The sequence below is a fragment of the Hakea prostrata genome, chromosome 7, assembly GCF_041222555.1.
Source record: "Hakea prostrata isolate BN-2017 chromosome 7, UWA_Hpros_2, whole genome shotgun sequence".
Classification (NCBI taxonomy): Eukaryota; Viridiplantae; Streptophyta; class Magnoliopsida; order Proteales; family Proteaceae; genus Hakea; species Hakea prostrata.
This window is the reverse complement of record NC_142606.1, coordinates 15,071,837-15,095,302: the sequence shown is the minus strand read 5'-3', so window position 1 is coordinate 15,095,302 and position 23,466 is coordinate 15,071,837. Positions and strand designations below refer to the sequence as shown.

General features: G+C 35.5%; 1 protein-coding gene and 1 pseudogene across 2 annotated transcripts in view; both read right to left on the bottom strand.

Annotated features, from left to right (window-relative positions):
- The window catches only part of LOC149010082 (ABC transporter C family member 3-like), a 32,837-nt gene extending 20,158 nt beyond the window's left edge, over positions 1-12,679 (bottom strand). Inside the window, 11 exon segments of the mRNA XM_089161554.1 lie at positions 6,952-7,257; positions 7,429-7,634; positions 7,725-7,941; positions 7,943-8,020; positions 8,478-8,642; positions 8,751-8,834; positions 8,836-9,105; positions 9,108-9,407; positions 9,488-9,574; positions 10,118-11,866; positions 11,868-12,679. Coding sequence (XP_089017680.1) covers positions 6,952-7,257; positions 7,429-7,634; positions 7,725-7,941; positions 7,943-8,020; positions 8,478-8,642; positions 8,751-8,834; positions 8,836-9,105; positions 9,108-9,407; positions 9,488-9,574; positions 10,118-11,866; positions 11,868-12,479 — 4,074 coding nt within the window. The 5' untranslated portion in view covers positions 12,480-12,679.
- Positions 12,680-17,615: 4,936 nt separating this feature from the next.
- LOC149010081 (transcription factor MYBC1 pseudogene) lies at positions 17,616-22,579 on the bottom strand (annotated as a pseudogene). Its single transcript, XR_016174625.1, has 2 exons — positions 21,280-22,579; positions 17,616-20,746 (listed from the first exon to the last, which is right to left on the bottom strand). The product of XR_016174625.1 is annotated as a transcription factor MYBC1 pseudogene (transcript).
- Positions 22,580-23,466: the final 887 nt, after the last annotated feature.

Below are 23,466 nucleotides of genomic sequence, written 5' to 3'. Positions count from 1 at the left end.
AAAAAAAAAAATTCTCTCGTTATATATAACAAGCATGGTTACACCCTTTGAATGAACCAGTATACAATTGAAGCCTCTAAGAACAAATCTGGTAGAACGCCATGTCCAATAATTTATTTTAAAGCTAAAGAGTGTATTGAATAAAGCTTAAAGACAAATAAACACAAAAATGAGAATAATTTCTATCTCTTTGATAATAGATTAAGTAACATAGAAAATGCTCTAGTCATTATTATTGGTTTTTTTGCTATACCAGCAGTAACAGATCCACATGGCCGAAAACCAATTATAATCATAGGGAACAACTTTTGGCCTTCTTGTCGTTAAGGGAAGTGGGTAGTGAGATGGAATTGGGGACCCATTGTTCTTTGGACAGGGAGGAATTGGAAGTAGCCATGGTGGGGAGAAGTGTGTATGAGACTTGGCTGGGTTTGTAGAGAGGCTTGAGGTTGAGGATGAAATAACACTAAGAAGAACAGAGCATTCAGAGAGAGAGAGAGAGAATGGGGTTGCTGTAGGGGTGGAGAAAGAAGGTGATCAAGGCACATACACATAGAGCAGGAAAAGACACTTAACTAGTGCTGCCAACTTCATGAGATTCAGGTTTGTTAGAACAAACATCACAAAATAGCAAATAGAAAAATAAACAAAAACGAAAACACATTGAAATTTAACGTGGTTCACACATCAATGTGGTAAACTACGTCCATAAGTGAAAAAGAAAAACACAAGAAAATCTCATAACCAATTGCTGAGAAACAGGCGTTACAAAAACTCTCATCACAAAACCCTAATAAAAAATCTCAAATATTTGAATAATGTGGTAGGCTAACATAAGATATGTATATATGGACTCTAATCAGGTAAACTTGTCGATCCATCGGGCCTAAGTCTTCAGCTTCCACCATAGATATTCGCAATGGATTATTTGAGTCGCTCACTAAAATATACAAATAAGGGTTCATCTTTCAAATTAGGTCAAAACATAACATGATTCAGCTAAACATGCCAATACTATTTTATGTCACTTTCTTCTCCAACCACCTCCTTTCTTTATTGGGTAGTGGTGTTTAATACTTTGAATGTAATAATATATCTAATATCTCAAATGTGACAAAATTGTTTGAACTAGTACACTTAGTAGATGAGAAGGGAAAGGTGCATGCCAAGGTAAACCGTTTGAATTGGGTGGGGTTTTTTGTCAGGTGGAAGCACTTGATTTGTATTTCTATTTTTCAACTACCAGAGCGCCTAACTTTCGGTATGATTTAATTTGTTACTTACTAACATACTATTAAAATCGAATCCACAACCTTTTCATTAAGAGATATTAGTCTTAACAATCGAGCAACCCTACAATTGTATATTAAAATTCCCTTTATGCCTCTACTTAAATAAACTCATTTTGTTTTCAATCAATTGAAGTGCAAAATTATATACACAACCCGGCCATTACCTAAAAGCCACTTTAACAAACTCCTCTTTAGTCTTCCACACGTCTTTGATATCACTCAAACCCCTTGTAGATGTCAATCATGTCACTAAATAGATGCCTTAATAAATTCTTCAGTCAAATGAACACTAATGTCTTTTCACCAATACATATAATGTGGGTCAATGCGTGACCCATTGTAGTCCCATTTTTGAATTATTTTATTACATTCCGACGTGGGATTCACATTAAAAATTTAAGTAAATTAATAAGAGGACTAAAATATAGATAACAAAATTATAAAAAAAAAATATTGAAATAAAGCATAGATGCCAAAATTGTGGGAGAAAAACTTTAAGAAATCATGAAAGAAAAAAGTGGGAAAGAAATTTTGGGGGGAAATTATAGGAAAAAAATATATATATATAGATTTAAGTCTATTAAAAAGAAAATTCAATGATTATAATTAGATCTAATAATATTGATGGTTGAAATTCTAATCATCCAACTAATAAAACTTAAAATTTAAATTGTTATTAATAATAATTGAAACTTTAATTAAAAGTTAGGGATTCAAAAATTAAATTAAATGGTTACGATTAGATATGATAAAATTGATGGTTGCAATTTTAAAAGATATTTAAATTTTTATGAACAAGAATTGAAATATTAGGAAAAAGTTTAGGGATTATAAAAAAAAATCAATAATTATGATCCGATAATTAAAAGTTAGGGATTCAAAAATTAAATTAAATGATTACGTTTAGATATGATAAAATTGATGGCTGCAATTTTAAAAGAGATTTAAATTTTTATGAACAAGATTGAAATATTAGGAAAAAGTTTAGGGGAGAAACAAAAATCTGATCCAATGTCTACTAACTGGATGAATTCTAACTAGATTTAAATAGTTATTAGTAGAATCTCAAATTTTAGGTGAAGAAGATTTAGGAAAACTCCAATGCCTACTAAGGATTCCAATATTTTGTGAGGAAAAAAAAAAAAAAAAAAAAGAAAAAGAAAAAGAAAATAGGAATAAAACAGAAAATTCATGAGAGAATAAATAGAGAGAAATTGATAGATTATGAGTTAGTTTTTAATTAGAATTTAACTTTTTATTCCTTAAAACTAGGGTGTTTATGATAACCATTAGACAATGATTAAGAAAGACATCTATACCCATCATCTTTATCTTAAATTTTTATTTTTAATGTTAAAGAGGGCCAAAATAGTAGTATTTTACACGTAAAGTGAGAGAAACAACGTAAGTAAAAAACATATGAGTGTTTTAATTTAAAAAAAAAAATCCTGGGGCATGGTGTTATCACCAAGGTTGATGGGTAGTGATAGGTTTTTAGTTCACTTTAGGGGTACCAAAGATCAATGCGTTTTCCCTGCATCTGTCCTGCGTTTCCATCGTGAATAGGTTGACATCAATCGGGTTCCTCCTCTTGAAGAAGAAAGAACTTAGTTGGAGATGAAGAAGATGAAGATTATCGACCAGTTACGAAGTACTGTTGGAGTTGGAGCTCTTCTTGGGGTTTTCTTTATAACTATTACCTACTTTCTTTCTCTGTCCTCTTTATTGATTTCTCCGTTGTTGCTTTTAATTTGTAACTCTTCTCTACTGTAGAAGTATTATAAATTTAAACAGTCTTGTGATGGATTTGCAATCCTAGGTTAACAAAAAAAAAAAAAAAAAATTTGCCATTGGTAATCAATCAATCAAGTGCAGGATCTGAAGCAGCCTTGGCGAAGCATTTCTGGAAATAAGGTGCTAACCGTTAAGAAAGTCATTCAATGGTCTGCACCGATTTGTTTTAGGAATCATTGGTGAAGGTGCTGCCCATTAATAATTCATCACAGCAGGTCATCGACTTGGAACTGGATGTATCGACAATGACCCCGGGTGGCAATGGAAGAGGGTAGAGGCGTTGGTTTTCTCCTCACAAGTGAGTCGCTCTAGGTTGGATAAAGCCCAGGTCCAATGGTTACTGTAATGCAGATTTGTTCCAAGTTCCAACCCTATTTTTGCAAACCACCTTCAACTTGTTCTCATTAATTGAACAATGAAATTATATTGAAACTGAAAAGATATGAAAAACAAGCAAGGGAAGTATCATCTCCTCCGTAACATTGACAGCACCATGTAACACAAACAAGATAACTACAAGAAAACCAAATGCTAAAATGTCAACTTTGAGTCTTTGTCCATATGATCCCATTCTCAGTTATCCAGTGACAGACTTCAATTAAGCCTGGACCAAACCCTAATAACTTAAAAGCAATATGATTTGGATTCCACGTCGATGTGTCGTAGTGGCATGCCATGATGACATGATTTACTTTCTTCGAAGCATGTATATCAACTACATATACTTTTACTTTTGGTAAAATATGGCAATAATATACTTGAAAGGGGAATGGTAGACTATGGCATAAGGCTGGTGCTTCAAAGAGATTTCCATAAGTAAGTTTCACGGATCCAATTGTGACATTCTCATAAGACCCTTTGATGCTTTCGGTACTCCATGAAGAAATGTGATGTCCTAACTTCTCAACCACAAAATCAATGAGATCCTCAGCGGAAGTCAAACATGTGCATTGCTCACCTGGTGGGGGGCTCTTGTTGCATATCTCGATGGTTTCTTTGATATATTCATCCATGTTTTGTTCATTTGACTCACCAAAGAGCTTCTTTCAATTCCTCAATCCGAGCAATGAAAAATGGAAATTTTGATGCTAGAGATCGTGGCAAGAAGGACCTATATGATATTGGATCCCTTAAATCTGGAATTGGGATAAAACTTCCCACTTTTACCATTGACTTTCGGAAATATGGCAATCCACCTTGTTTTGCAATAGATAGGGGTAGCTTATTTGGGAGGTCATATGTCACCTTGTTAGTATTAAATTGAGCTCTTGATGACATCGTTGTGTTATCTATATTTGTTGTCTTCTTTACCAATACATTTGTAGAGCAAGCAATATTTGCTTGTGTACAGAACAAATGTAGGTGGGAAACTAACTCATTTTCCTCCATAAGTTTATTAAATATTGTCACCTGATGTAGACTTAATGGAGAAGCTTTTGCAGCTAACCAATGTGGAGGATGTGAAAGACCAATATGCTCTTCCCAGTATCGTAAGAAAGCATTTTCAGCTAGAGAACCCTATAATTTCATGAGAAAAACAAACAACAAAATAAGAGAAAGAATATAAAAAATGTGTAGTTCAAATTAATCGATAATTGAAAGCATCACTTTCTTACGCTGAAATAGGCGATCATTAGAACTCCAACCAATTGAAGGGGATGCATCATGAGGAAGGATGGACACACGGAACTAAATAGCTTAGATCTGCTGCATGGAAAAGGGGCTGTTCGAATTTATATAATGTGAACACTTGAGATATTCATGACATTTAAATAAAATCTGGATAAAATTTCTTTGACATCTTAAGAATTTTTGTACCTAATTTCTGTTATTCTCAATGAAAGGAACTTAAAACTTCCAACTTTTGGAATTCATCATTCCTTCGATAATCATAACTTTAAAACTTGGGATATTTCAACTTTCAAATTTTAGTGTCAGTTGATGTCCACAATCTTATTTTAGTAAATAAAGGTGTTCTTTTTTTGTTAAAAATCTAGCCACATATTTTTAGGTTAAAATAACTTTTCATGTGATTGGTTTTTGGATGATTTAAATTGTTAGGGTTCACCCAAAACCCAAAAAAAAAATTGTCAATTTAGAAATGGTTTTGAAACTTTTGAATCCAAATACATAACCATGAAAAAGAAAAAACATTGTGAGATGAAATACTTAATCATGACAAGAATTGATGAAAACTATTTAGGCAAAACATAATAAATAAATAAAACTACCACCAACCATTCAAGGAAATTTCGGAATTAAGAGGTGATTTGAAAAGGTTTCCCCATTGGTAGACTTTAGAGGGCATTACTTCACATTTTTATTCTACCACTTAACAACTCTAAGTTGGTTTTTTTAACATGAAAAATAAATATAGTAGAATGTCAAAGCCAACAAATCTTAGTATCTATAACAAACAATATCTTTAGATATCTTTGTTTTTCATAATCGATATATACATGCATTTTAATTATCTAATCCAATATATTTGCATTCAAACATTTACAACAAGTCTTAGACATTTAAATCTTTGAGTATATTCCTTAACAAGCCTTGCAAATAATGAGGACTTGATATCGAGCAATTTGGTTGGAGAATCATATTCTAGAACAAGGCCTGCATAAGAAATTATTTCACTTTAATGAAATGCAATCACTAAAAAATGATGATAAGCTCTATACCAAACTCAAAAGAAACCATTTAATTTTTACTAACCATCCTCAAGAAGCATGACCATATCAACATCAAGTATTGATGTTATTCGATGTGCAATTGTGATAACAGTACAACTTGAAAAGTGTTCTTTAAGCGTTTGTTGAATCAAATAGTCAGTTGTAGTATCAACTGAAGCAGTAGCTTCATCAAGGACTAGTATTTTGCTCTTTTTAAGTAATACTCTTCCTAAACAAAATAGTTGTCTTTGACCCACGCTCCAATTCTCTCCATTCTCAATCACTATTAAAACCACGTATGAAAATGGATTAGCATCTAATATTAATTTTCTTAACTTTTCTTCCACTAATTATTAGAGAAGGAGCAGCGCTTGTAATATTTGATTGCACTCTAAGTTTGCATATATAAAATAACACACTTATGTACACCTAATATACTTACATAGAGTGAATATAAAAAGAAACCAACCTGTAGAATCAAGCTTCCTCTCGTTTTCTCTAACTATATCACCAAGTTGGCATCTATCTAAAGCCTAATACAATAGAAGTCCATGTCAGTTTATCACATTGCTTGGTCATTCAGGATGACATTGAATATATAGATCATAAAAGATGAGTTAAGGAAAAGACTACTAAACAAGGGGTCTATATATACTAGTGAAACCAACACTCAGAGATTGGGCAACCCGAAGGCAAAAACCCACCCCGCCCTTGACAAATAAAAATAAAATATATTCCCCGCGCCTCCCCCTTTCCGGTGGGCCCCTCGCCCCGCTTTTTCCGTCGCCCTTGTTTGTTTGCCGGTCTCCTTTTCTGCCTTGCTCTTTTTTTTGTCCGCTTTTCGGTATGTGTCCTGGTTCTTTGTGGTGTGGCTTTTTGTGCCTTCCCGCCTCTTTCCTTGGGTCCCTTGGTTGTCTGTTTTTTGTTTGTCGTCTTTTGCTCTGTCCCTTTTTTTTGCCTGTTTGCCGGGTGTTTGTGCTCCCGTTTTTTTTGCCCCTCTCTCTCTTTTTCCTTGGTTCGGCTCCCCCGGGGTCTTCGGGTCGTGTTCTTTGTTTTTTTCTGCCTGGCTTCCTCTTGGTGTTTTGGCCGTGCGTTTTGTCCTCCGTTCCCCTGGTCCGTGGTCCTGTTGGTTTGTGTTGTTGGGGGTGGTCTCCCCTTGCCTTTGAAAGGTGCATCTATCAAGAAAATCATACCTCCCAGATTTGTTCATCAGTATATTCTTCAAGTGGGTCAAGATTACTTCTTAGGGTCCCTTCAAACATTGTTGGTTCTTGTGGTATGATGCTTAATCTTGTTCGTAGGTCATGAAGTCCAATTTTGGAAATGTTTATATCATCTATCAAAATTTGACCAGCTATGGGCTCAACCATACGAAAGAGAGCTTGAACTAGAGTTGATTTACCACATCCTGTTCTCCCAACAATGCCAATCTTCATCCCTTTAGGAAAAGTGCATGTGAGGCCTCGCAAGACAAGAGGTAGGTGTGGAGCATATCTAACCTACATATATTTTATGCATCATATAATTAAACTTTAGTCAAATTCCATGAGCACATGAATTGAAGAATTATCCATGAAGTAAGCTTTAAGAGTTTATCTTGGAAGAAAAAAAAAAAAATACAAGAAAACAAGTAATAAAATATGAAATTGATGAACTAGAATTAGGATTACCTGTAGATCAATAATGTCAATTTTCCCTGATGGCCATTCATGATCTGGCCTATTTTCTTCTATCAATAAAGGGGGCTCACTTGGGATGCAAGTGTATTGTAATATTCTCTCAATTGATATAATTTTATTCTCAAGACTACAAAGATCCCATATAACTCCTTGCATACTGAAACCAAGTCCGTATGTGACTGCTAACCCTAAAACACCTGAGAGATAGGAGATTAAAACCTTATGTGAACCAATTAATTGATTTTCATAAAGGATAATTTTATAAATTCTCAAGTTCAACTATTTACCAGGATCAAATGCTCCATCTGGCACTGAGATCAAGAAAATTAGAGAGAGAGCATATGTAATGGATGCTAACATATCCATGCGAAAGCATAACCATTCAATTGCACCAGAGAAATGAATAATGGGTCGGATATAACCATCCACCAACTTGAAGTTTATATCCATAAATCTCTTTTCTTGGCCAAAGCATTTGATTGTAGTTGAACCTAAACTTGATTCGAGAAAAGTGTTGTATAATTGAACCTTGACAAACTCCAACCAACCTTGACAATTCTCTTGCCGTGGATATGTAATATTTCTAATTGCAAAATTAAAAAAAGAAAGGAAAGACAATAAATATATTGCAGAACATCTTAAAGAATATACAATTAGTGAAATAATGGAATCTTTGTATAGGAGATCTCCTTATATAATGACATCTCAACATGTATGTGTTATAGGAAAACGTTAGAAAAGAGTATAGTAGATAAATTATACACATACAAATATTTTGACTATATCTTGAAAATTTTATGACCTAAGTTTTTAGATAAAAATTATGTTAAGATGAACAAGTATCATTTTGGTCTTGGCTGAATTCTTAAAGAAGTCATGAAGAATATGAAGTTTAAATTATTGCTAGGAAAATAGTACTAAATTTGAAATGAAAGTTTGATCAAGAGTAAATAAATTCAATTTCAACACAAGAAAAAAGAAAGGAAAAAAAAAAAACCAAAAACCAAAAACCAAAGAATTAAAATTAGCCACAAAATTACCTGATACCAAATGCATGAGACAATTAATGGAATAAAAACCACTAACATTTTCCATGCAACTTGTGAAATCACAACAGCAATTCCTAAGAATTCAATGATAGAGACAAGAAATTCTTCAAATTGATGCGGGATAGAAGTATCAACTGCACTTTGATCTACAGATACCTATTTAGAAAAGGAAATTTAATTTGTTTATTTAAAATCACATTCATTTATATTATAAAGCAATATCATATCATTTGAATCCAAGAACAAATAGTAATTTATACGTACCCGATTTAAAATTCTTCCACTTGGAGTAGAATCAAAAAATGATAAAGGGGCCCGGAAAATGCACATATGCATTTTGTTGAAAAGAAAGAGTAGATGTTTTATATCCAACAGTTATGATGAGCATGGACCTTATAAGCACACAAAGGGAACTTCCGAGGAATAAAGTACTATAAATAGCGATGAGAGTAGATCGTCCAATGTGAGGTGTCGAATCCTCTGAACTGGGAATAGCCGTTACCATATAATAACTACTAACTATTAGGAGAACTTGAAAAAGAACTTGTGCTAACAATATGAATGGTACTAGAGCCCCTTTATACACCGAGGTTACATACTTCCATAGTAAACTTGGAGACTAACTCTACCCTTTTCTCTCTTCTCTTCTTGATCAATAAGTTTTTCTTCTGAACCAACTAGTTTTTCAGTGTTGCTATGTTTAGGTTCTTTACCCTCATCATCTTGAGTGCATTTTTCTTCATACAATATATTACCATCTTCTTCACTATTAACTATATTATCAGTAGAAACCTCACACTCAATAGAATTAAGGTCGTGTAATGCTTTCTTATGTGAATTTACTAACTCCATAAAGTCAAATCCAGAACTAAGAATTTCTTTGTACTTTCCTATTTGAGTAATCCTTCCCTCTTTCATAACCTACAAAACAAGAAGAAAAAAAACATTTTTTATCAAATGAATGGATATAAAGTTCAAAGAGAAAAGTCGTTTATTCTCACCAGGATGAGATCAGCAGAAGATAAAAATTCTACTTGATGAGTAACATATATTACTGTTTTTGAATCCAAAATTCCAAGCAAACATTCCTATAAAAAAAAATTTCGATATTCATATTAGGCACTAGAAAAAAATTTAGTTATTCAAAAAGGCAAAATGTTATATATGATCTTCTCTTTTTATAACATGAACTACATCAAACAATATAGGTTTATGCAAGAATATGCATTAGTCAATATCATGTGTTTGTATATCATGTTCATTTAAAGTGGCATTATTATTTATGGCACAAGGACTCCCCAAGATAATTGGTGAAAAGAATAAACACCCAAAAACTATGCCAAAGGGATAATGACCCCCACAAAATGTCACTTGGATTTGCATAATAGTAGACTCCATCAGCAAATTTTGTTAAGTTATAGTTAGATAGTTCCAAAATACCTAAATTACCCTTAATCTCTTCGTTTTGCAGTGTCTATGCTTTTGGTCATTTATCTTGGAGTGTCCTTAAAAATTTTCTTTTATTTAATCAAAATTTTAATTTTTAGTTCAAACCATTTATACTGAAAAGTAAAATGATGTTGTGATTGAGTAGCGAGTTATAATGGATATAAAGGTTGAAGAACATCTACCTTAAATAAATGCGTTCCTGTATGAGCATCCACAGAACTAAATGGATCATCAAGTATATAAATATCAGCATCATGGTAAAGAGCACGTGCTATCTGGATTCTTTGCTTTTGCCCACCACTCAAATTCATACCTCTCTCCCCAATGATAGTTTGGTCCCCAAAAGGACATAATTCGAGGTCCTTCTTTAATGAACATGCGTCTAGGATCCTCTCATATCTTTCCTTATCCATCACCTTACCAAATAATATATTGTCTACTATTTTGCCACTTTGTATCCAAGGGGATTGTGCAACATAAGCTTTCGTGCCATTCAACGTAATGGATCCGGATATCTTTGGCATTTCTCCTAAGATGCATGAAAGTAGACTTGACTTGCCTGATCCAATAGAACCACAAATAGCAATTCTCATACCATGGTACATAGTGAAATTAAGCTCTTTTAATGTAATGTCAGGGGAATGAATGTCCCAAGAGAAATTTCCGTTGACCATCTCAACTGCAATCTCAACACCATTTCTTGGAAGGTTTTGTACTATATTCAATTGGTTATCATCCAAACATAAGAATAGGACTATTCTATCGAGAGAAACTTTAGTCTGAACAACCATGGAGATTGTAGTAGGGAGACTATAAATGGGCACTTGTAATATTTCAAATGTTGCAAGTGTAGATAAAATCTTTCCCGACTCTAGAGGAATTCCGATAAGCATACAAAAACTAAAAGTTACCATAGATACAAACATGGGAGCAACCAAGAAGATAAAGTCAATGATAGATGATGAATAAAGTAACTTCTTTAACCATTTTGTTTCGAAGTTCCTGAGCTCAATTATTTTAGTCAAGAACTTCATTTCCCATCCTTGGAGTTTGAGAATTCTTATATTCCTCAAAGCCTCTGATGTTAGCTTCATTCTTCGATCCTTAGAATCCATTAGTTCCCCTTGAAATCTCTTTTGTAACTTTCCCAGTGGGATATTTGCTAGCATCAAAATCATCGTAGCAACAAAAGCTACAAGTGAAGCAATTCCTAGGTTTCTGTACAAAATCAACAATGCTAAAGCAATCTGAGTAGGCACCTTCCATATATTATGCAAGTACCAACTGAAAAATCCAATCCTATCAACATCAACGCTCATCAAATTGATGTTTTCCCCACTAGTGTTGCATTGCTTTGATTGGCTTGAAAGGTTGGTACCTTTCCTGTAAACAATTGAGAATAGGGCAGCACGAACTTTAACGGCCATCTTTCGTAATTGAAAGAACAAATGCCTTTCTGAAAAGCACCTCACAAGTTTTGAAAGGAAAAAAGTTAACACCAACACATAGCCTTTGTAATTTAGTTGGTGAGGGCTATTGAGGTATTGAATAAAGACATCGATAAGGAACGGTCCAACATAGGAGGCCAATGTGCCGACAATGGAGAGTAGACCAGTCCATACAATCTCCCTCCACATTGAGAGAATTAATGCTCTCACCAATTTGGTTGTATTTATTTGACCACCATTACCACTGTTCCCATCAAGTTTACTTTTGAAACGAGCAAAGACTGCACTGGCACTATCGCAGTTAGAAAGCTCAGGAACATCTTCGAGATCAACTGTTTTTTTATAACCGAGTGCAAGCAAAGGGTTCATCCAAGAAAAAGTAAAAATGCTGAGAAGATTGGCATTTGCATAACAACTTACACCTTCTCCAGTAACACTTGGTCTCTGTCCATCTTCACTGTCACTTTGACCGGAACTAGTTTTAAACAAGAGGCTCCAAAAGATGGGCATCTTCTTTTTGTTCATTGCCAAAGAACCCAATATGACAGAAGAACAAGCCAAAAATAATGGACACAACATCAGAGATCCAGAGTAGAAATGGCAAGGGCAAATGCTTCCAATACAAGCCAAGATGTATAACAAAATAAGAACAAGATGTGAGGAAGTAGAAGGCCCACCAAATCCTCATTAGAATAGGGAATCTTCTCTCCCGTGAATGAGAAAAATGGGTGTGCAGGTAAGTAGAGATAACAAGTGAAGTGGCTATTCTGAGTATAAAATCCAATTGGGTACAAAGATTTAGATCAGACCAAGAAGGTCTATCCCTAAAGACATAGTTTATCATGTAAAGGAGAAGATCACAGAAAGACAAACCCATGGAAGAAATAAGGGCTAGCCAGTAGTACAAAAAGTATGAATTATTCCTCCCTGCAGGTCTCGTATTCTCAAGAGTAGGCATCAAACATTTCTTGTAAACCCAGGATGTTGATAAAATCAATAACAAGATTAGGTGTGAAGAAGCAGAAAAACCATGTAGAATGGTAACTGTTGAAGGTTGCAAATAGAATACTAAAATATCAGCAGGAAAGGCATCCATGCTTGGACTTTTTTCTTGTGTATAATTTGATGGCTTGGTTCAGCAGGCCCAATCTTATCAGTTGCAATCACCACAGTTTGTCCAATCTCCTATGCAAAAATATTGTGAAAACTCTAATATCACAACCACCATTTCTACCTTATAGAGTTCCTAAAAGACACAGATCAGTATTGGAGTTTCAATACCACTTTTAGACACAATTGAACCTGTTAAAGGACAATAAAAAAAAAAAAAAACTTGTTTAAAATATTGAAGAGGAAGAGAGAAAGAAACCCTTTCAATGCCGTTCCTAGAAGGAAGAGAGAGGTGTTTGGGGATAAAGAACCTTTAGCATCTTGGTGGACTTCTTCAATGAACCATTGATTCTCCCCTGCACCTATTCAAAGAGGTTGGAGGGTGGCCTTTCTTGGAGAGTTCAGTCACTCACAAGTAACAATGCCAGGAACCTGGATGAGTCATAAGTCATGAGCAGAAGGAGCATTTGCAGGTTACGAAGGAAATGGCGTATCTGAGTCTCTGACATTGAATTTGCTCACTTGGTTATATCGTGTGCGAATGGCTGTACATCCTGTGAATTAGGAAAATGGTGGTTCTGAATTCTCTGTAATGCTCCCGTAATGTTACCTTAAAACTAGTAAAGGTGCTGGGTCCTTATTCTCTCAAACACGCGTTCTATTCATTTCCACGAATTACAAAATTACATACTGCCAACCACGCGTTCTATTCATTTCCATGCGTTTTGTGCACATATATATATATAATATATATAAAATGATTGGCTGAAATTAAAAGCTTAATTTTAAATTTTGAAAATCTTCAATAGTCCTATATATATTTTGTTTTTTCAGTCAATCATTTGATATATATGTGCACTGCACAAAAAATACTTTTGAACAACAAAGGATGTTTTTCCTGTTTCGTGGACTTTTTTTACCACACAAAAGATTCAAGATTACCTGCGGTGAGAAAAAGAAAAGTACTAGGGATGTAGTAGAGGGGTTTATTATTTTTTTATTTTAATATTGTCCATAAGATAATTTATTGTCACATCTTATAAACGAAATTCTAACTCATGTTATAATGAATGGGAATTGTAGGATTGCTAATTGTTAAGGATGTGAATGCTATATAAGAGCTCACCAACATCCCTGTTCTTTAGGAGAATTGTGATCTATTATCTGCTAGAGTAGAAGATTGTGCTTCTTTCACATTCCTCCACCACATATTTTAAATGAAATATCCATCTTTAATATACGTGTCGCATAAGCCTGGAATGGAATTGGGTTCCACAAACTGTTCTACAATTTTAAACCAAGTAGCCAACCCTGGGTGCGCTAATTGGGCCAACACCAGCTTCAGCCCAGCCCAGCCCAGAACTTTATGTTAAGTCCTTCCAAGTTCCAACATCTCTTATCCCTAATAATTTTTTTTTTAGGGTAGAACGTTTGAATTATTCTCATATTCCTTGTAAGTTCTAACATTAAAAAAGGAGTAAAAATATTTTTATCGTGAAGCGATGAGGGAATTTTTATGCTATCTATCCCACATCACATTTTTCATTAAAAATAAAATTGGATAATCGTCATTCATAATTAAAAAAATAGGAATAATTATTTTTGTCTCCTTGTATTATAGTTTAATTACTAAAATGACTTTGCCATTTATGAAATTACTATTATCTCCTTCAGTTTTAATGATATTAAGACTTATTACTGTTGAATGTTTAATGTCTGTTTTACTCCTTCTAGAATTAAGAAGCCAAAACACAATATCATCTTCATTTAGAAAAGAGAAAAAAGCATATGAAGTTCCAAATTTACACTTCTATTCTAATCATTTTTGGAGTATGAAAAAAAAATTCATAAATTATTTTTATTTTGTGAGAATGATAACGTCAAAGTACACAGTAAATAAACAAAAATTTATTGAAAGTAGGAATATCCTAAAATTGACAACATAAAATTGGAATGTGAATAATAAAAACTAAAAATTAACTTGAAAAGTAACTATATAAAAATTAAAAAAAATAAAAACTTACCAAATTTTTATTATCTTATATTTTGAATCTTGATTTTGGGTTTTATCAAAGTAGAGGAAGGAGCTGGGTTGAGGGTCATCGAGAGGAAGATTAAGAACTTTTCTTTTTCTTAGGCTATAATTAGGGGTGTAATGGATAATCGAAGTCCATTTCCAATTTATATCCGCATCCGTTTAGGGGTATCCGAATATGTTCCATTACTAATAGGATGTGGATATGGTATACCCATTTCTTACCGATTATTATCCGTCCGATAAAATTATCCGATTAAGTTACTTATTTAGATTTATTTTTCTTATTTTATAAATTTTTTACCTGTGATATATGACTTCTTTTCTAGATTTTCTATTAAAATAGCTACCAAAGTCGTTAAAATTTTAAATTTCAAACCTAACGCTCACAAATAAAATGGTAAAGATGTAAACAGGTAGTCGAAAACTTTTATTCAATCTGCATTCATGCCCATTTACAAGAATCTACTTAAGAAAATCACCATCCGACTATCATCCGAATCCGATTGCATCCGTCCGAAAATCGATAGGATATTATCTGAATCCGTCCAAATATAATAAGATGTGGAATTACCACTCTCCGATCCAAATCCAGTCCGTTTACACCCCTAACTATAATATAGGGGCTATAGCATTTATCCCAAAAATTTATCTCATACCTAACAATCTTTGTTAATTTGCATACATATTTCTTTGCATACTATAGGGGCATTAGTATTTGCATACATGTTTCCTAATAAATACACTCATAAATATAACCACCTTATCCCATTTATATCAAATCTAAATATGCAATTCATGATCTTCATCGAGACGGATTATCTTTGTAGTACAGTTTATTGGTAGCCCCTGCAAAAATCCTTGTACACATACATATACACATAGGTAGAACAGCAGGAGGAGAAAAGGGAACTGTGATCATTAAACACCAGAAAGGGGGAATTCAGAGTCGATCTCCAAACGAAGATCAAAGCAGGTTGGAAAATATTCTTTGAGAATGTCATTTTCCGTCAAGCAAGAAGGAACCCACATCATCCTTACACGTTTGTGGCAAGCCTTGTTTGTTTTCCACTTGACATCATCCAATTTTGTTCTCTTGTTCGTTCCCCTGAACCTTCTGAGCATAACAACAAGAACTTGAAAGGAAGGGGGTTGGGTTGGTAAATGTAGAGGTAGTTGGGGAAATCCGGTTCAGCTCTCCCAAGGTTAGTGTTATCATCTCCCATCAAACACTCAGGTTGAGACAACCCCACCTGAAGCTGTGTATGGAGGGCATAGGGAAGGAAGGAAGATGATCCACATCTAAGTTGGGCATGGGTGATACTGGCAAATGGCCGAGGTGGTGCTGATTAGATCCAAACGTCCATCTTTGTGAACAACTTCAACCAGCAGAGCCAAACGTTCACAGTTCTGATGTGCAACAAGATAGGCCATTATGGCTGTTTAATGACACCAGTGGACTACAAAATTTGCTCTCAAATTTTTTTGTAAGTATAAAGAAAAGTGATTTTTTTTTCTTCTTTTTCTTCCCCACTTGATATTTCAATTTAGTGTCAAATTCAATCCAAATGATTACAAGGAGTCTCAAACACCTACTACACCAACTTTGGTGCATCTTGCTTACACTCTACATACAAAACAGTCACTTGTTTAGAAACTAGGATTTACATTCTTGAAGATACTCCTTGACAAGCTTTGAAAACGAAGAGGACTCAATTTCTAGCAACTTCTTGGGGGAATCATACTCTACAATATGGCCTGGTTAGACAAAAAACCACATTCATTAATTAGACCAAGCACTAGAAGAGGATGAGAAGGTGTACTAGCAACCTCAAGAATGTGTTAATGCATTTATTGAGAGGCAACTGGCCCAGTCAAGAACAGAAGAAGCCATACATACCTTCACGCGTGAAACTAGACTAGAAAGAGTCAAAGTAGCAGCATACCAGTAGAGAGAGAGAGACCATTTCTAATGGCTTCAGCCTCCATGGGAATAGCCGAAGAAACTCCTGCAAGCTTTGTACTCGGCAGCTACAAAACACAAAAGATCCATGGTTATCCACGGATAATTTTAATTATTTCCCTGCCTTCCTGTCACCACAAGGTCTATTTTCGCGTAAATTTGACAAATGCAAATGTGGTGGAGGAACACCGCCAAGGCAGGAGACGAAGAGATGGGATGTAGCCACCGCTTCAATCGAAAACCTTGTTCTCACTTCTCAGGCGAAGGAAGATATGTAGCTCAGTCCAGCCCAGTCCAGCCCAGGAAAAGCTTGATTTACAACACAAGTCACGTTGATTTAAGCCCAGTTAACCAATAGAAATTTCATTAGGGCCACTTCTTATTATTATATGAAGCTCAGGTCCATTAGTTATGGGATCCTTTTCCTTCTTCTTAGCATCTTGTATTTTGAGTAGCATTGGGTTGGGCCAAAGCCACTCTAAGCCCAGCCCAAACTTGATGTTATTCCCATCGCTAACTATTTTTGTGTGCAATAAAAAAGAATACTTTTCATAGTAAAGATGTCAAGAGTTTGAATCCTCTCAACCTCTCAAGGCCAAGTGAACTTCTTTCTCATATTTAAATTATACATGTAAGAACTAACCTCCAAAGGATGTAGTCAAGGTGTGTCTTAAGCTCGCCTCAGTGAACTTCAGTTAAAAAATATATATATAAATATATTCCCTTCACCAGAACCTTAAAAAAAAAAAGATTAAAAATTATTTTATCAAGAGATGAAGGAATTTTTATGTTATCTATCAAACGTCACAATTTTCATTAAAAAACAAAATTGGATAATCGTCACCCACAACTTAAAAAAATATCTCATACCTAACAACCTCTATCAAAACATTTCTTTGCAACCATTCATATTTTCTCAATTATTAGTTGGGACATGACTGTGACATTTGTCTCCTAAATACAGCTGGTTTCTCTTGTGTGGATCTGCGATGGATGCACTCATAAAAACAACAACCTCATCCCATTTATATCTCTCTAAATATGCAATTCATGATCTTACATGGAGACAAATGATCTTGTAGCACCTGAAAAAAAATAAAATTCCTTGTATACATACATAGGTAGAAGAACAGCACAAGAAAGATAAGGGATCTGTGATCATTAAACAGCAGAAAGGAGGACTCAGGGTCAATCTCCAAAAGAAGATCAAAGCAGGTTGGAAAATATTCTTTGACAGTCACTTTCCGCCAAGCAAGAAGGAGGAACCCACATCCTTAACACGTTTGTGGCAACCATTGTTTGTTTTCCACTTGACATTATCCAATCAATTTCTTTCCAAATAAATAATAATTCAACTACCACAAGTTGATGAATTGAATTGAATCGAATCAGCTCAGCTCAGCTCAACTCAACTAATCCCCACTAAATGGAGTTTAAAACCAGGCTTCACTGTTTGAATTTGGCCTATGAGCTAAAAACAAGAACTAGTTCTGGAATCTTGATCTCTGATGAGAGATTGAAATGACATATTCTTATGGGGGCAATAATTAACTCCAAAGTGCACTAATGGGACCTTCAAAATCAACAAGGAATCATATACTGGACCTGTAGCTAGTGGGAGTTTGAGACTGGTTCCCTTGGATATGTAGTGTAATTTATTGTTCTCTGCTGTTACTTAACCGCTTCCCACTCAGGTACTCCACTTCTAGTTCATCAATGGCTGCAGAACTTCACCCAAAATCATAGGCTTTTAGCTTTGAACACCCAAAGTGAAATCTCTTCCTTCCTGCTTGGCTAACCCAAAAAGCACACCAATTCATGGAAAATTACCTTAAAAGGTAGCTGATGCATCAGAGCCATGACCAGATTAATATGATTATTTATGAGCTTCTTCTTGTATTTCCTTTCTTTGTAAATGTTCCATGTTCCCTTTCACTATCATCATATTTTTTTCTGTTCAAGCTCCTTTTATTTCCAGGAAAGCAATTTGAAATGAAAATTTTCAAATATAATAGCCCTTCTTTGGTCTGATTTTACTTGAAGACTTTACCTTCTGCAGAGGACTTACCTGGAAACCATGAGGGCCTCAGTTATTGTTGCAAGAACAATACTATGAATCTTCTTCTCTCTTTCTTGGAAGATTGAAACACCTTCCAAGTTCAGTCAACTAGAGAGTAGCTTAAAGCATATACATGCAATCTTCTAGGTTGGATTTCGCTTTAAGCATGAGAGTGTAGAAGCCCAGAAAGTTTCATCTTCCTTTTTCTTTTTCCCCTTTTCATCCCAAAATGGAGACCAACATAATTCCAGTCCCCGGTCCCTCACACGCCCAGGAAATGGAGAGATAGGAATTCCTGTATAACAAAGCATTGTAAACCTAAATGGGGGGCAATGGGGCAATAAATCTTAGTAACCGGCTTATTGTTTTATTTCCTTGCTGTCTACATCTACTCCCTGTAGATTTACTTTCACTTAAAACTATTAAAAGGATATCTTGACCCAAACCAAAAATACCATGACCATCTTGGTGCATTCTAACAGCTGCTAATCAACATCACAAGTTAACCTCCAACAATAGATATTCATGGCATTCCAAGCTTGAATGTGGTTTTGTCGAATTGAACTACTGCCAACCTACAAATTGCTGATTCAATAAAAGATAAGAACACTCCGAATGTGACTCTTTCAAACCTAGCAACTGTAGGATCTTTCAAAAATGCAGAACCCAAAACCTCAGAAATCTTTTGTGCAAAGGAGACACCTCTCCTCTTATATGTAAAATGACTGAGTAAATGTTTTACCAAATAATGTCTGGATAACAAAAATGTTCTCATAATGGCAGAAGGAACTGCCAAGTGAGATTTTGTTCCTCACTTCTTTTCTAATAAAGAAACAACACCATGTCAGAATTCATCATGCATCCCCTTTGACAGCAAGGGATCATCAGATAATCTTCAGTTATTGTCTCTTAAAGGAACTCCAAGCAATTACTAAACAGAACATAAGTAGCTAGTGAAGAAAGGCAACTGTAAGCCAGAGTTCAGATATTTCTGTTATGGTTGTATTAGCATACACAGAATAAATAGTGTGACTCGTTATATTGCAAAACTGTTGAGATGAAACTGAAACACAGAGCCTGTCAGGGCCTTCACACTATTGCTAACCAACTTAACTGTCATACTGCTGACTGTAAGTAATCCCAACTTTACAATGAGATCAGAACATAGATCTTGAGAATAAGTTTATAATACCACCTAAGATGAAACTTGGACCAAGAATATCCCATTCATTCTAGTTGTGTCAAATAAGTTGTGAAACCTATTAAAATATATATTTGATGCTAGCTTCCTTTGGAAATCTTGCATAGATGGAAGCAGCAGTGATTGTCAGACAATGCTCTCTTTGCCCACTTAAGGCAAAGAAGGAAAGCTATTAAGTTCACAACTGTTAAGTCTTTCGAAGGTTTAGTCATCAGCTGGGTTTTAAAATGTAGATACCTCCTGCAAAATCTTAGAGAGTTGCCTGGCTTTCAGGATTAATAACCAATTCTTCAGTACAACAAAGTTTGCTACAATCTAATAAAATTTTGAAGGCACCCAGAAATTTATTCAGTGAAGGGGCGAACTAATTCCTACCTGCTTATTCTTTTAACAGTTTTCATCATTTCTTTAACAGTTTCATCATCTTCCCTTTGGTTTGCTAATGGATGGGAAATTTTTCTATGACCGATTGCTCTCCTCAATTAAATAAATAATAATTGTCTTCTTAATTCCAAATAATTTTAACGGAACTTAGGCACTCTTCAAATACAACAAAATCTACAGGTAAATCTACACACTCAAGAGATCAAAGATTTATTCACATAATGGCATATTTTAATGATTCCTGCAAGAACTTATACATAAATAAACACGATCTTCAAAGAGATAGTAAGCTGATTAGTTTAGAAATTTCACATTACAACTGGCGTCCTTGGAGCATTGAGTTACACTTAATGTTTAAAAAGCATAAGAATTCCCAACAAGTTCCCCCTAATACAGGGGGTCTCCTAATCACACAATTTACATCAACTAAAAGAATGCCACGGTTCTAATCCCTCTCCTCTACCAATAACAAAATAAATCATGGTTTGAGAATGAGATTACACAAGTTAGAGTAGTGGAGCTTCCCCGAAACTTCGCAGCTTATGATTATGGAATGGAAACCAACATGCTCCAAAGCATTCTCATAACTGAATTGCATCATCTACCACCATCTGCATACCCACAAGTTCACATTCTAGGAAAACTCTTGACACTCAATTATGAAAAATACAACTACAAGAGATCAAGAGAGACCCCAATAGAACACTGTTATTAAGGCCCCAAAAAGCTTGAAACCACTCAACCCCATTTGTGACATCATGAGTAATTATCAGTCACACTATGACAATTAGCAGAATGCAGACCAAGACAGACAATGCAAATAATCTCTGAAATGACATTACCACCAAAATTAATCACTAAAGGAACCCCGAATCTAAACCAACAATCAACAACAGAAGCAGAAGTGCAGAGTGAAGGCAATTCTAGGATCTGGAAAGGAGATTTAGACTCCCATGGCATCCTTATTCTTACCTAGATAACCAACATTAAAAGCAACAAGAGCAACTACAACAACTACTACACTACTGGTACTCCAACAACTAGAATCCTAGATGAGCGAAACCCAATTAGCCCATAATTCTCCAGACTCCAACTAAATTCCACAAGACCCAGCTAGTAACCAAAGGAGAAAGGCCATAATTACCAAAGGTTTTCAATCATCACCAGTAGGAAACAGAGTAAGAACAGTCCTCCCACCTCCTCCGCCAGTAGCAGACTCTAAATCCTCTACATACGTCGGAGGTTGCGTCGGCATTGCAGCTCCCATCCTATTCACAGCTGACCGTGAGAAAAACCCATGATCGAATTGTCCTCCCGGCGGCGACCCAAAATGCCCCATCTGCCTGTGATGAAATTGCTGTTGCTGCGCCGCTAACGCCGCCGCTGCCATCTGTTGCCGGTGTTGCTCCTGCAACGCCGCCACCAAGAAGTGATCTGAACCCGGCGGGCCGGGATGCAAGAGCTGTCTTGGAACCGGAGAACTCGCAAACAAATGATCCGTTGCAGCATCAGTTGGGGACAATCCACCAGCTCCACCACTACCACCGTTACCGGCAGACAACCCCTGCATACGCTTGAGGTAAAGCCTATACTTCTGCAAGTGACTCGCGACGTTTTCCCGAGTCAACCCATCAACACTCATCAACTGCATTATCGTCTTAGGGACTGCGTTCTTGATCCCGAGATGGGCAACTGCATCAACGAATCGCTTATGGAGTTGAGGTGTCCATACCAATCGAGGACGCTTAAGGGTCCGAGCTGGCTCGTCTCCGGCGGTGGCGGAACCTAACTCCGCCGAGTCAAACTCGGATGAGTGGGGTTGTGAGGATGGAGGAGGAGGAGGAGGTGCTGGTGCTGGACCTTGACCTTGAGGGCTGTTAGAGTTTCGAATGTCGAAAGCAAGAGCGAGGTCTGGGGTGATTAGGGTTTGGGAAAGGGGCGTAAGCTCATCTGGAGAAGGGAGCTCCTCTTCCCATCGAGAGAACCAATTGGGTTCTTCTTCTTTCATTATTTTGGTACTGGGTCTTATAATCTGTTCATGGATTTGAAATGGGTAAACCTTGAATTCTACGGCAACGGCCTTTACTTGATCATCTTCTTCTGCTGCGGCTGCTCCTGCTGTTATCTCTGGGGGAAGAACGAGTAGGACACAAGACAGAGAAGGAAGAGAGAGAAGACGGGAGAGGTGTTCGAGGTGGATCTTGTTTTTAGCTTTTCTTTTCAGGTTTTTTTTATTTATATTTGGAACTGTTTATGCTGATTCCTTTCTTTTCATTTTCTTTTTCAATGTTTTCCGGGTTTTGGGGGATGTTGGGTTGTCACAGTAAGAGAGAGTGTGTGTGGAATTTGTTTTTGGGTCAACAATCTGTGTGGAGTGGAATTACAGATTAGGCATTGAGTTTGTGAAAAATCTTTTTGGGGATTTTCAGACGTTACTGTGATTCCTCGTGGGATGATAGAGATCGATCGGAGTTGTTTTACTTTGGCTGTCACTTCTCCAATGCATAAATGGATTTTTGCTTAAAATTAGGAAGTAAAAATTGAATAACGATAATTCGGGATTCTAGGGCTTCGTGAAATCTCTTTTTCTGGGATTGCCAGGGTGTACTCTTTCTAAGAGGAACTATCAAAGAATTAAGTTAACCTCTCAGGTCTTATTTTGATTTTTTTTTTTGGTAGAAAGGTCTTATTTTGATCATTCATTCACATTGCAGACTAGGTACATGTAATAGGAATTCACAGATAATTGGCTTAAATGACTGAAAATTCCTTTACAGCTTTGAGGAAGTTGATGATTTAAGAAAATTAGTTCTCTTTCTTGGAAGGATTCCTTTTTGCTTGTTTGAAAATGTATTTGCATGGCAACTTAAGAAAAAATCTTGGATGATGTCAATGGCTTTAGTTTGTGGAATTGACAAATATGGCTTTAGGATTTGGAATAACTTTCGTTTTGGTACTTGCTTATTTATTCCTAGAAAGGCTTAATAAGATCTGAGTTTATCGCTTCTATTTTCTCTGTTTTAGTGTTTTCAAATTCATATTTTAAGTAGTGATTAGCTTCTTTTTTTTTAATCATAAAATACTTGGAAGATGACATGAATGTGAGATTTTTCAAGTAGATTCCCCCTACATATGTATAATCACATAAATCAATACATATTAACTTACCACAATTTTTTTCTCAATGTTATCTTGGTGAGAGAGTAAGATATTGGATTATATGTAAGATTTTTTGTTTGGTGAGAGACCTTTCTTTATAGATATGGTCAATGAATTGAGATTATTCAATTAATTCTCGAATAATATCTTTAATTCCTCCAGTGAGATAATA